The sequence below is a fragment of the Parus major genome, chromosome Z, assembly GCF_001522545.3.
Source record: "Parus major isolate Abel chromosome Z, Parus_major1.1, whole genome shotgun sequence".
NCBI lineage: Eukaryota > Metazoa > Chordata > Aves > Passeriformes > Paridae > Parus > Parus major.
In genome coordinates, this window is record NC_031799.1 from 74,024,311 (window position 1) to 74,038,033 (window position 13,723).

The following is a 13,723-nucleotide window of genomic DNA, read 5'->3' on the forward strand; positions in this document are numbered from 1 at the left end:
GGGTCCCCACACCCACCCTGGGCCCCCCAAATGCCGGGTCCCCACACCCACCCCATCCCCTGTCATTGCAGCGCTGCTGGGACGTGGCTCTGGCGCCGCTGAAGCAGATCCCCATGAACCTGTTCATCATGTACATGGCCGGCAACACCATCTCTATCTTCCCTGCCATGATGGTCTGCATGATGGGCTGGCGCCCGCTGCAGGCCCTCATGTCCCTGTCTGCCAGTGAGTGCAGCCCCTGCCTGTGGACAGCCCCTGGGTGTCCCACAGCCCCCTGGGTGTCCCGCAGCCCCCAGGTGTCCCACAGCCCCTGGGTGTCCCACAGCTCCCACATGGGGACAGCCCCTGGGTGTCCCACAGCCCCTGGGTGTCCCACAGCCCCCGCATGGGGACAGCCCCCTGGGTGTGCCACAGCCCCTGGGTGTCCCACAGCCCCTTGGGTGTCCCACAACCTCAAGGTCCCCATGAATTTCCCATGGGCCCCTGAGCCCCCCAGGTGTTCCCACAGCCCCCCAGGTCTTCCATAGCCCCAGGGACAGCCAGATGTCTCTCACAGCCCCATGGTCACCTCCACATCATTCCCCTCTGCCCAGCACTCCCCCTGTGATGCTGCCCATCATGACCCCTGTGCCAGCTCAGCGGCCTGGGGGTCACTGAAAGGCACCCCAACTCCTCTGTCCCCCCCAGCACTGAAGGCCCTGGAGAGCTCAAGCCGGCGGGCACTGCAGGGTCTCGTGTTCCTGGTGGGCAACGGGCTGGGGCTGGCACTGGCCCTCTATAAGTGCCAGGCCATGGGGCTGCTGCCCACCCGCCCTTCCGACTGGCTGGCCTTTGTCACCCCCCCACAGGTGAGTCTGGGGTCCTGGGGACACCCTGCAGAGTCAGGGGCCACACAGCCAGGTCCCCCCACTCACCCCTTCCTCTCTCCCCTCTCTTGGCAGCGAATGGAATTCACTGGGGGGGGCCTGATCTTGTGACCGTCTGCGCCCACCCACCAATAAAGGCAGTGACAGGATGGTGACATCGTTTCTGGGGGCAATTCTGAGGGTTTGGGGACTCAGCCCAAGGCAGCACTGGGTTGGGGTGAACCAAAAAACGTTCATTGGGCTGTACTGGGACCGCTGGGACCCGCAGTGAGAGCACTGGGGAGCTTTGGGGACATGCACTGGAACTACACACAGAGCCACAGGACCCGTACTGGGAGCACTGGGAATGTACTTGTGGTCCACACAGGGAGAGCTGCAGCCTGAGGCTGGCTCTGTACTGCAAGCACTGGGTTCACACTGGGAACACTGGGGATCATACCAGGATCTTGATTTGACTGTAGGTCATGCTGGTGTCATACTGAGAGCCCTGGGGACACACTGGGATCCTGTCTGAAGAGCTGTGGCTCACTGGCATTGTACTGGGGGAGCTGGTGGTGTGTGGGAAGCACTGGGCACTTACTGGGACTGTGGCAGCCCATCCTGGGATTGTGCCAGGAGGCCTGTGGTGCCGGACAGTATTGTGCTGGGAGCACTGGGCCCACACAGATGGTGCTGGGCATGTCTGTGCTGCTGGTTTCTGCCACATTTCACCATTTTACTTTGGTAGTTTCCCCATTTTGACTACTATTCTCACCACTTCTTGCCCATTTTTGCCCTTTTCCCTTGTTACTTCATACTTTTTTTACCCATTTTTCCAGTAATTTCTTCCACTGTTGCTCCCAGTGGAGCCCAAACCTCTGCTTTCCAGCAGGGACCAGTGCCTCCCAGTGTAGCCTCGTGCTGTCTCCAGTACTTTGAGTGTGATCCAGGACTTTAGTGTGATGTTATCATGGTCCAGAGTCCAATCCCAGTATATCCCACCAGTTCCCAGTGCCATTCCACACCACCCCAATCTTCCCAGTGGCACCACACTGCACTGGGGGCCTGGGATGGGCAGTCAGTGGACACATGATGTCACACCTCACTCAGCTGACGTGGCTGTGGCATGTCCCGGGGCGTCACTGGGCATGGTGACCCCAAGCACAGCATTTCCCAATGGCCACACTCCCACCTGAGGCTCCTGACCAGTGAAGTCCCACACCTTTCCCAAAGGCCTCCCACAGACTCATCCAGCTTGGAAAATCCCTCCCAGCCCAGCGGGTCCCAGCTGTGCCCCATCCCCACCCTGTCCCCAGCCCAGAGCCCTGAGTGCCATATCCAGGCCTTCCTTGGGCACCTCCAGGGATGGGCACTGCCACCCTCCCTGGGCAGTTCCAGGGCCTGAGCTCCCTTTCCATGGGGAAATTCCTGCTGCTGTCCCCCCTGAGCTCCCCTGGCCCAGCCTGAGGCCATTCCCTCTCCTCCTGTCCCTGTTCCTGGGAGCAGATCCCAAATCCCCCCGGCTGTCCCCTCCTGTTACCAACAATCTGTAAGAAAAACCCTCCTGAACTGCAGTGCAGCATCCAGCAGCATCCACTCTTCATTCAGCTGGAGGCATGAGGGGCTGTCTCCTCTGAGATGTCGCTGAGCACAGAAAAGGCTCCTGCTCCCAGGCTGTATTTCACATGTGTGCTCACAGGCTGTCCCAGAGCAAGCACACATGTGGTTACCATCTCCCTGAAGTCATTAACACATGTTCCCTCCCACCAGCACGTGTTCTCCTGTCCCAGGGGTGTCTTTGGTGGTCCCTGATGGCCAGTGACCCCACAGTTGTGTCTGACCACTCAGTGAACTGGTGCTACTGTGCTCAGTTAGGAGAAAAGCTGGCCTAGCTCATTAATTTGTGAGGCTTTAAATCAATGGAGTGTAGTTTCTTACTCCTTTCCTTGGTTAATGTTTATTGTACTTCTAATTGTGCACTTCCATAGTCTAATGATTTTGCTAAATGATCATTGTGTTAACCCAGCAGGTGCAATCAATGCTTCATCAGGCAACATTGTCAGGGAGTTGTGCAGAGCTGGAAGGTCCTCCTGAGGCTCCTTTTCTCCAGGCTGAGCCCCTTTCCCAGCTCCCTCAGCTGATCCTGGGGCTGCAGCCCTGGAGATGGAGCAGTGCCAGCACTGGGGACAGTCACTGCCCTGGGCCTGCTGTCACACTGTCCCGGATAGAGCCCTGGTGCCACTGGCCTTGGCCACGTGGAATCATGTCCATGAGCTACTGCTCTGGTCTTGCCCGGCAGCTTTCCCACTCTTTCCAGCTGTGGAAGTGCCCCTTCCAGCCGTGTCTCCCAGGGGACACGCTAATGCAGGGTCTCCCTCCCCCTGTGTCTACTGGATTCCCTAGTTTTGGCAAGGCCACACTGCTCCCGTTGGAGCTCAGACACCACTGATCATCCTGGCACAGCAGCCACAGCAGGTGAGTCCCTGGGAATGACACAGCCTGCCCTGGGAAGGGACCCCTGTTAGCAAAACCAGCGGCCTGCAAGGCATGGAGACACAAATGTGGGTTACAAGTGGGAAGAGCTTGTGAAGACACACCTGGCTAGTGCTGGGAAATCAAACAGAGCTTCCCTGTTGGCAGGTGCACAGAACTGGGATGGCTGGATGGTTTGTGAGAAAGCCAAAGCACAGAAACAGCTGCTCTGAGGAGCAGGAGTGCCTGGGCATCCCATGTGGATCTCACATGGATCTGGGCTTGTGCTGGACCTGGAGACACCTTCGTGTCAGTGTGTAAACACACCACATCCACCACAGCCAGACCCTGCTGTCAGGACTGTCCCCTGCATTGTCCCCAGCACCACATCCAGCACCTGGCATGGACATCCCTGGGCCAGAGCAAGAGGAAAACTCCCCTTCTGAGACAAGAAGGGGAAAAGTACCTTCCTCCCTGCAGCCACCAGCTCACCTGAGCTCAGGAATGCCCTGGATTTCATTTCCCAGCCACATGCAATGGATAATTTCCCTGGATGAAACAGGCACCTGAGGCTCCAAGCAGGGAGTCTCCAAGTGATGTGGTTACGTTCCCAAATTAAGCCCCAGTTCCCAAACCTGAGTTGCACTTCCAGGCCCCCCCTGCCCCAGGGCTGAGGCCCCACTGGGTGAGCCAAGGGCAGATCCCGGTGTTCCTGGGGAACTCCTGGCTGGGAGGCAGCGAGCCGCTACTGCTACTGCTCTGACTCCCTGCACCTGGAAAGCACATCCCTGGCTGCAGCCAGTGCTCCTCTGCTCTGCCTCCCATCCCTTTGAGGTGGTGCAAAGGGGTGCTGAGCTCGAGGCAGCAGCCCGGGAAATCATCCCAGCCAACTCCACCTGACCTAGTGATTATTAAAAATAAGGTGCAACCAGGGCCCAGTGACACAACTGCTCTTCCATTTATTTCAAATCAAACTGTTGGTGAGCTGGGTGCAGGGGACACTGGATGTTGCACACAGAGGAGGGTGAGGTGGGCAGCGGCAGCACACATGACAGCATGTGCAGCATGGACAGGGGCTTTGTTCACACAGCACAGGGAACGTTCTGGCACGAGTCACTGCCTGACCACACCACGCAGCGTTGCACGGCCAGGATTCACCTGCAGGGACCGCAGGCAGCCCTGGCCATGCTGCCTGCCCCGGGTCACTGCCGGCTGGACATGCTGAGGTGAGATGTTTCGGAACCATCTGGCGCTGTCTGTCTGCCTCTGACACCGTGTTTGATTAGCGCCTGGGGGAGAGCAGCTGCAGTTCGTTCCGCGGGCTCGTACGCCGGCCCGGAGGGGTCATATACTGTCCAGCTTCTTCAGGATGAAGGGAGCTGAGAGAGAAAACGCGGAGTCGAAGCGAGTCAGCGGCGAGCTGGGCAGCATCTGACCCCGAGCCCGGCCGAAACACCGCCCCCGCCGTGCCCGTGCCCCGGCACATCCCGCAGCTCCACACACCCCGGGAACGTGGGCCCAGAACGCCCCCGGAGCTCGGGCCCGGCCCGTCCCGGGGCCGAGACACCCGGTCACTCACTGATCCGCAGCAGTGCGACGTAGATGAGGAAATTGCGGACGGAGGAGAGGACGTCGCGGCGCATCTTCCGCCTGAGCTCCTCCGGGTCCATCTTGGGCCCCAGCCCCTCGATGCGGAACATCCCGGACGGAGCTCGATCGATCCCGAACCGGAGCTCGACCCCGACCCAGCCCCGGCGCCGCTGGCGGCCACGCGCGGCGGAACCACGTGACCTGGCGCGCTCGCGTCACATGACCACGGCGGGCGCATGCGCACGGAGCGCACGGACAGCGCCGCTTCCGCCCGGGCGTGAGGGGAGCGGGACAGGGACGGGCGGGAAACAGAGGGACAGGGAGAAGGGACAGCGATGGACTGGGGCAGCGACACGTCTCACGGGCCCTCTGCGGGCACCGGCAGGGCTGCACAACGAGGAGGGTGTCACAGCTCCCCAGAAACACCTCTGGTGCTTGAGCTCTGGGCTCTTTGGAGCCTCAGAAAGGAGACTGGAGCCCTAGGAGCGAGCGGCCAGCGAGCTCTCGGCGGTGTCCAGGCCTCGGAAAGACAAATCCCCGCCGGCTGGAACTGCCAGGGCTGGCCAGCCCTCAGCGCTCTGGGCCTGGGGAGGTCAGCAACGCCCGGCCAGAGGCATTTCCCTGCCGGCGGGCACGGGCCAGGCAGGGCTGATGGCCACAAGGACGTTTGGCACGAGTCCCCGGTAAGGAGGAAACCCCTCGGGACGGCGCAGCAGCCGTGCAGGGAGCGGGTGACTGCAGCAGGGCAGGGCCCGGCAGCGAGCCCAGCAACCCCGCCCGCCCCACTGAGCGTGGCACTAATTAGTGTGAGAGCAGCGGGGGACTCGTTACCCAGCAGCGGGGAGAGCACTAATTACTGACACAATTGGGCAACTTGTAGCTCGGCCCGTGCCCGCCGGCAGGGAAATGCCTCTGGCCGGGCGTTGCTGACCTCCCCAGGCCCAGAGCGCTGAGGGCTGGCCGGCCCTGGCAGTTCCAGCCGGCGGGGATTTGTCTTTCCGAGGCCTGGACACCGCCGAGAGCTCGCTGGCCGCTCGCTCCCAGGGCTCCAGTCTCCTTTCTGAGGCTCCAAAGAGCCCAGAGCTCAAGCACAAGCACCCTTTCCTAGGGGAGCTGTGACACCCTCCAGCCGTGCAGTTCTGCATGCTGGCAGCACTCCAAGCACAAGGAATGCTGCCCGAGGTGGACATGAGCTCTAGGGATGCCTGAGGGGAGCAGGCGGAGCCGTGTGGCTCCATCAGCATCCCCACAAGATGCCTGGGCTCTGCAGCCAGTCAGATCGGCGGAGAGCAGGATTTCTCTCAGTTAAACTGCCTGTGACCCGAGGCAAAGGCAATTACAGAGCAGCTGCTCCCACTGTGCCAGTGATTACAGGGCTAATTGAGCTTCCCTGGCTGCAGGCCTGAGCCAGGTGGCCAAGGAGCAGCGTTCCCAAAGCACCCCGCAGTCACAGGACGTTCAATCCCGAGCCTGCTGCCAGAGAGCGGGAGCCTGTCCCAGTCACACAAGATGTAGCACTGCCCTCCCGAGAGCTTTCCAGCAGAGTCCCAAGGGAAAGCAAAACACAGCTGCCCAGATCCCCTGCTGACACCAGCTCATGGCTGCGCCAGCTCCAGGAAACCTCATGATTTACTCTGACAGGTGGCTCTCTCCAGGCTTTGCTAGCAGGAACAGACTGGCAGGTTCTGAGCCCATTCTGGCAGAGGACCAACGAGTCTCACCGTGTGTTTTGTGCTTGCTGTTCCTCCCAGCCTCGCTTCCTGCTGGAAAAGCAGGAGAGGGGCTGTTTTCCTGAGCATTGCTCTGGAGGAGATGAAGGAATGTGAGCAGATGTGGGAAAAACCGAGTGAAACACGGCACAGTATTGAGCAGAGACTGCAGCAGGGAGGGGACAAAAGTGCTGCTAAGGAGCAGTGCAGGTGAGGCTCTGCCAGGACAGGGACTGGGGAGCTCATGCCACAAGCTGTTCCACTGGAACCACCCCATTCTGCTTGTCTCGTAGTGAGATGGAGGGATGAGAAGCATTTCCTGTGGGAGATGTTCCCACTGGATAGGCCAGAGACTTCAGGTGTGAAGTGACTGGCAAGGGAGAGAAGGCCTCGGCTCTGGGCTTTGACACTGTCCTGAGCTGTCCTTGAGATGTTTGTGGCAGCTTTCCAGAATTCCCTCAAAGCTCCGAACTCCAAAGCTTGGACAGTTCATACCATGTCTGTAGTTGCAGTCAGTCCCATAATCACAGGAGAATATGACCGTCCATTCCCTGGAGCTACAGGAAGATTATGACCCACTGGCCTTGGGGTGTCTGTTCAGAACATGGCACGACACGTGTGTGGCAGGTGACAGCATGAGAAGCTGACAAAAGGTGCAGACATTGCTGCAGGGGCAGCTGGACCTCCCAGGTGGCTACAGAAGAGTGGTGTGAACAGAGCCCAGACTGCACAGGTAGCTGCAGAGAGGCACCGCAGGCCTCCAGGGGCAAGGCCAGAACTTCTGAGCAGCTCTGTCAGTTGTAGCACATAATGAGAGATTATACCAAGGTAAAGCTGTCAGAAATAATGAATTATACACAGATCTTAAAAAAACCCCACATGACAGCAATAGGCTGTTCCCCTGGGAGGAGACTGAGCAGACAAAGGAAATACAAGGATTGGAAGGAGGGTCAAGGAATGTGAAAAGGGATTGCAGAGATGTGCAGATGTTGTGCCAGTGCTGTGAGGAGGAAGCAGCCAAGCTGCCCTGTGTGTGATCACCACTGCTGCAGCATTAAACCACAGCTGTTTTGGCCATGGTGGTACCAAAATCAGTTGGTCAAACCCCTAATAACAGTGGAGCATTAAGAACCTGCCATTCTTTATTGGTTAGATGCATGAGGGGACATCTCTGAAATACCGTGTATGTTGAGCACAGAAAAAGTTCCTGTATTTCTATTACAGGAAATATTCTGATTCTATGTTTTACAGACATATTCATTTATTTTCCTAGAATAGGCATACCTAGGATAGTCATTTCCCCAAAATCATTAGCTTATGTTCCCTTCCCCTTGCTTGTGGATTTTTCCATCCCAGGGGTCTCTGGGTGGTCACAGACCCCAGTGATGCAGCTGAGCACTCGAGGAACTGGTGTTACTTTCCAAACTCAGAGCTGAGCTGGCATAACTGGGCTGGTGACTCTCCTGTTCCTCTTGGTTAATGTTTGACGTGATCCTACAGAATGAGCATTGTGTGGTTCCATAGGACAGTGAGTTTTGAAGAATAACTATTGTATGAGCCCACGAGGTGTGCAAACAGCTCTTCCTCAGGCAGCAGCAGGACGCACATCACACCTGCTGTCCCGGTGGGAGTGTGGGGAGGCAGGAGCACTGCCATCCCTGAGGACATCAGGGAATGGGCTGAAGGCCCAGCGGTGCAGTGTGGGCGCATCTGCTGCTCCCTGTCACTTCCTGCCATTGCTTAGAAGCAGGGTCACCTTTTTCTATGAGAGCAGAGTGAGTAGGTGACACAGAACATGAATTTCCATTGGTTTACAGCCTCCCAAGTTCACTCCACACACCAGCTGCTCAGAGCCACGTGAGTCGAGGAGTATTCCAGGTATGGAGGACAGGCACAGTCTGACTGTCTCCTCACCCCAAGGGCAAAACCAGCTTTGGTTACGGCTGCTTCTTGCCATACTTGTGGGTAATCTTTCTGGAACACTGTGGGATCTAGGTGGAAACAAGCTCCACTAGCCAAGGAATGGAGCCTGCAGGTGACATGTTGGGTCAGGTACAGACGAGAGGGGATGGCTGGGCAGAGCTGCCTGGGAGTCTGGCAGAGCCCAGACGCTCCTTCTGAAACTCAGACTTCTCTCCCCACTGTGTTCCCCTGTTCCCATGAAGTCCTGGAGCTGTGGTCAGACACAGCTGGTGCAAGAAGGAAAGAAATAGCCCACAGAAATTAAAACTTCCCTGATAATTCTTTTTGAGGCTCCAGTCAGGATCAAGGAACTCACCAAGGTGGACTGGTTCTCCTAGATGGAAGCACTCTGCGGAGTGGCCCTCCAGGCACTGTCCAGTGGTGTTTCTCCAGGCTGCTCCTGCATCGTGGAGGTGGCTCATTGGACAGCTGGAAGGACAGCATGCCTTCCTCCTGGAAAAGGCAGCGTTAGCCTGGCCTGGCCCCTTGGCATCCACTGGTAAGATAGGGAGGAGCACCAGGCACCTCCAGTCCTCGGAGCAGCCCAGGCTGCTTGTCAGAGGTGCCAACAAAGGCATTCCAGAGGGCCTGGGCAGCCTGGCAGAAGCAGCACGGAGAGGCAAAGCAGGTGATGCTGGAGCCTTGGTGCTGCTGCCACAGCCAAGGAATCAATATTGGTACAGCACTAATGGCAGCACCTGGCTCCGAGCCCACGGAGAGGCTTCCTCCGTATCTGCCCGGTGAGGTGCAGCTCATCCTCCTGCCAGCCCCGGGGCTGCACGGCCCCGCTGCTCCAGACCGCGCTCCAGCCCCGTCACAGCGGAGCACGGCCACCCCTGCCAGCCTGCAGGTGCCTCCCGGCTCCCCAGGGTGGTGTCGGGGCACGGCCCCTGCTGGGCACAGGACGGTCCCTGCTGCTGGAGAGGAGAAGGAGCAGCAGGACAGGGCTCGCTGACAGCTCTGGCTCTGCCCACGGCCTCTCCACCTGTCTGGACACCGGGGCTCGACAGCACCCGTGCGTGACACGGGAAACCACGGAGCTCTCCTGCTCCACTCGGGCCACCATGGCTCTGCACCTGGGGCAGCTGCTCCCCACGGCTGGAAGGAGGCCGGCACAGCACCCCAGGCTAGCATGGAGGGGCTGTGCCGGTGCTCCTGCCTCCTCCTCTGCTCCTGCCAGGCTGCTGGACTGCCCAGGACGGGGGATCCAGCCCAGGAGGCACAAGGAGCCAGGCTGAGCCCCAGCTCACAGGGGTCCTGCACACAGGGGCTGACACTGGCAGGGTGCTGTGTGTCCCCAAAGCCACTCTGTCACTCCCCTACTCAGACAAGCAGGAGAGAGGAGATACAACAACAGGCTGGTGGGCTGAGATAAGGTCAGGCAGAGATTGCTCAGTAAATATTGTCATGGGCAAAACAGACTCATCAGGACCACAGCCTCCTCTGGACATCCCTGTGCTCCAGCATGGGGTCCTCCAGGACTGCAGCTGGGTCTGTGCCCTCCTGTGGACCTCCACTGGCTGCTGGCAAATCTCACTCCAGCACCTGCAGCACCTCCCCTCCTTCTGCACTGGTGTGGGGGTCACCAGGGCTGTGTCTCTCACATGTTCTCACACTTCTCTGGCTACAATGGCCCCTGTGAATTAACTTCCTCTTAGCTCTGTTCTCCCAGAGGTGCCGCTGCTGGACTCTGCCCTGGCCAGCAGTGGCTCAGCCCTGGGGCCCATGGGACACAGGGGAAGCTTCCAGCAGTTTCTCACAGAAGCCACCCCTGCAGCCCCCCCTGCTCACCAAACCTGGCCACACAAGCCCAGCACAGGACCCAGGTGTGTGCACATCTGGCCACAGCAGCAGCACAGCCTGGGTGCTCACACAGGCAGCAGTGCCAGCAGCCCTGCTCCCCTTTGTGTCCTGAGACCAGCATGGAAACACAGAGCCCCACCCGGGAGTGGGGCTGGATGGGGCAGCACACACAGTGCTGACCCCACACAGGGCATCCCTGTGCCCACGGCCCTTCCACTGTTGGCCCCTCCCTGCCTTTGCTCTCCCCAAACCCCATCGGTGCCCAAATTTTCCTGCATTCAGTTCCTCCCTGGGCCTCCTGTAATGAGCCCTGTGCAATCCTGAGTGTTTTTCCCCTGTGCCCCACGGCACGTCCTGTACCCCTGGCTGTGACGCTGCCTCTGTGGGGCTGAGCTCCCCTGGGACTGCGAGGTGCTGGATGGAGGCTCATGGCTCTGGGGGTCCCATGGGGGTTTCCCTGAGGCTTGGGGCTCTCCTGGTGTGTTCAGATGAGCTTTTCATCACCAAAGTCAGTGTTCCCAGGCTCTGATCTCTCGAGGGCCAGGAGTGAAAGTCATGTCATTGGACCAGCCATATTGGGATGTGCCCCAGCAGGTTTGCCTGAGGCCAGCGAGTTTGAATTCACCTCTAAGCTCTCAATCGGGGCATCCCAGGGGCGTTCTCAACACCCCAGGTAGATTTTGCCACCCCTCAGACAGCCCTGCCCTGCTGTGGTCTGGGACTTGGGGGCTGTGTCATCACCCCAAGGCTGCAGGGCTCCTCAGCACTCCTGGCACTCCAAGGGGAAATTTATCTTCCTGCTATTTCCTCTTCTCCTGGGAGAGGGGAATGTGGCCCTGTCACTTGTGGAGCTGCACCCACTGCTGTGAACCCTCAGGTGGTGAAACCATCCCCAGAAGCTTCAGTGGGAAATCAAAGAAGATGCTGTAAAGCGATGTCAAAGCCTTGAGGGAAATGTCACCCATTTATGTGTAATCCAGGATGGGGGGCACAGAGACAAGAGAAAATGTGAGCCCACAAAAACTGTGACCTATAACCACAACACCTTCTGCATCAGCAGCAAGGGTGACCGTGACTTCTGCTGTCTTCAACATGTTCCATGTGCTGACCTTTACGATGAAGAGAATCAGAATCATTCAGGCATGAAGCAGAGCGGAGGAGGGTGAAGGTGTTCCCTGTCTGCAGCCTCACCCTGTGGCAGCACAGGCAGAGTGCCTGGAGCTGGAGCTGCTCCTCAGGCCTCCTGCAGGCAAAACCCTGGGCACAGAGGCACTGGAACATGGCCAGGGAGCCACACATCTCTGCATGGGGAGATCCCAGAGGGGCTGACTGAGCCTTTGAAACGCCTGCTTTTCTGCTGTGATATGTGAAGGGATTTCCCCCTCCACAAGACCTTAGCTATACTTCTTCAGGGTTTTCCAGGTCATTCCAGAGGCATCATCTCGATCACAGGATGTGGAGCTGAGTGGGTTCATGGGCTCAGCTCACAAATGGGAGAGCTCCCAAAGGTTTCTTCCTTCATGGACATAGCTTGGCATGCCAGCAGCCACAAGCTGTAACTTTCCAAATAGTTCTGAAGTGTTTCTCAGGACAGAAGGCTTTCACAGGTCAGCTGTGACAGATCCAAACGTGAGTGATGATGGATGCTGTTTGGAGACAAAATGTCCTGCAACTTTTTGAGTTATTGTTCCTCACGCTTCTGGAACTGTAACTACTCAGAGGGGAAAAAAAACGTGTGCTCACCTCCACCCCACACAGGCCCAAATCTCACGTTTCACAGGTCAGCATGAACTTCAGATGTGTCCTGCAAGTGGGTACCAGTATTCATCCTCGGGATAAACAACCAGGGCTTTATTCATTTTTTAATTAAGCATCTGCTTCCTGTGTGGATTGCTTTGAAAACATCACCCAGGGCTACGTGGGAGCGGAGATGTGATGCACGTTGCCCAGGGAAGCTGCATGAATCAGCAACTGATGCAAAGCCCTTTTCTGAGCACTGTTTAATGTTACATTAATTTCAGATGTCAGGCCCCAAGCTCATTTTTTTGTCAATTTCAGTGACCACAGGGCAGTATTGTTTGTGAAAGGTGCCAAACTTAGTTCTCACGTCAGCAGAAGAGAAAAATAACCCCATTTTCTGTGGCGGAGCTGTTTTGGGAGAGGAACAGTTCCTGGAAAAGGGGCAGAGAGAGCAGGCCGGGCAGTGGAGGACTCGGAGTGCAGAAATGCAGCGAGGGAGCGGAGGGGCGAGGGCAGGGAGGCACAAACCGGGGCCGATCGATGCCCCTGGGCGGGCAGCTCGGCGTGCGCTGCCCGGCGCTGCGCTCACTGCGGCGGCGGCAGGGGCACAGCGAGCAGGGCACCTTGGCGGCCAGGGCCGCTGCCAGGGCAGGATGGAAGAGCTGACGCTGGGGATGTGGGTTCCCGTGCCCGCGGTCCCGCAGGGCCGGGCAGTGTCCGGCTGTCCGTGTCCTTGGCACCGCCCCGAGTGCCCGGAGTGCCGGGAGCACGGGGGGGAGCGCGGCTCCCGATAGAACACCCTCCCAAACAGCTCCCAAATAACACCCTAAGCCCTGCCCCGGGGAGCCCAGGGGAGCCCACGGGCACGGAGGCAGCCGGGAACACAAGCCAGGGACATCCCGTCCACAGCCCCTCGTTCCAGGGGTGACATCTGTCAATAGGGGTCAACCCCTGCACACCCGAGGAGCATCAGCACGGGTCAGGACATGCCGTGGGCACGTTTATGTGTAGTCCAGGACAGGGAGGGACAGAGACAAGAGAAAATGTGAGCCCACAAACACCCAGGATTGCACAGGGCTCGTTGCAGGACGCCCGGGGAGGATGCAGGGATCGATGGGGTTTGGGGAGAGCAAAGGGGGGGAGGCTGAGGGGGCAGCAGTGGAAGGGCTGTGGGCACAGGGGTCAGCGCTGTGTGTCCTGCCCCATCCAGCCGCACTCCCAGCGCCGTCCCGAGCGGGGCTGTCTGTCCGGCGTGCCCGTGGGGCAGTGCCCAGCCCTGGTGCGGGTGCCGGTGCCGGTGCCGGTGCCGGTGCCGGTGCCGGTGCCGGTTCCGCCAGGCGGCCCAGGCGCAGCGGGGCTGCGGGGCCGAGCCCAGCCGGGGGCGGGATGAGGGATGAGGATTGAGGGATGCGGGGCGGGCCCGGGGGCGGCTCCCGGGGGCGGGCCCCGGGGGTTGTCATTGAGATGCCGCCCGTGCCCCGCCGGCGCTCAGCGCTGCGCTGCCGGCCGCAGGTAACGGGGATCGCTCGGGAAGGGCGCGGGGCTTCTCCGGGCGGGGCGGGTCTCGCCGGGGCTCGCAGCCAGAGCGCTCCGAGCCATCGC

At 59.2% G+C, this 13,723-nt stretch overlaps 2 protein-coding genes across 3 annotated transcripts in view; one reads left to right on the forward strand and one right to left on the reverse strand.

Annotated features, from left to right (window-relative positions):
* The window catches only part of EMC4 (ER membrane protein complex subunit 4), a 1,940-nt gene extending 919 nt beyond the window's left edge, over nucleotides 1-1,021 (forward strand). For both annotated transcript variants that reach the window (XM_015652119.2, XM_033511315.1), the window contains 3 exons: nucleotides 72-225; nucleotides 688-848; nucleotides 942-1,021. In XM_015652119.2, the coding sequence (XP_015507605.1) occupies nucleotides 72-225; nucleotides 688-848; nucleotides 942-977 (351 nt within the window). In that variant the 3' untranslated portion in view covers nucleotides 978-1,021. The remainder of the gene's footprint in view (nucleotides 1-71; nucleotides 226-687; nucleotides 849-941) is intronic.
* A 3,230-nt stretch (nucleotides 1,022-4,251) lies between these two features.
* TOMM5 (translocase of outer mitochondrial membrane 5) lies at nucleotides 4,252-5,113 on the reverse strand. The gene is made up of 2 exons (XM_015652137.3): nucleotides 4,897-5,113; nucleotides 4,252-4,696 (listed from the first exon to the last, which is right to left on the reverse strand). Exons 1-2 carry the CDS (start codon nucleotides 5,015-5,017, stop codon nucleotides 4,662-4,664), a joined length of 156 nt encoding a protein of 51 aa, XP_015507623.1. The 5' UTR covers nucleotides 5,018-5,113; the 3' UTR covers nucleotides 4,252-4,661.
* Between the last annotated feature and the right edge of the window lie 8,610 nt (nucleotides 5,114-13,723).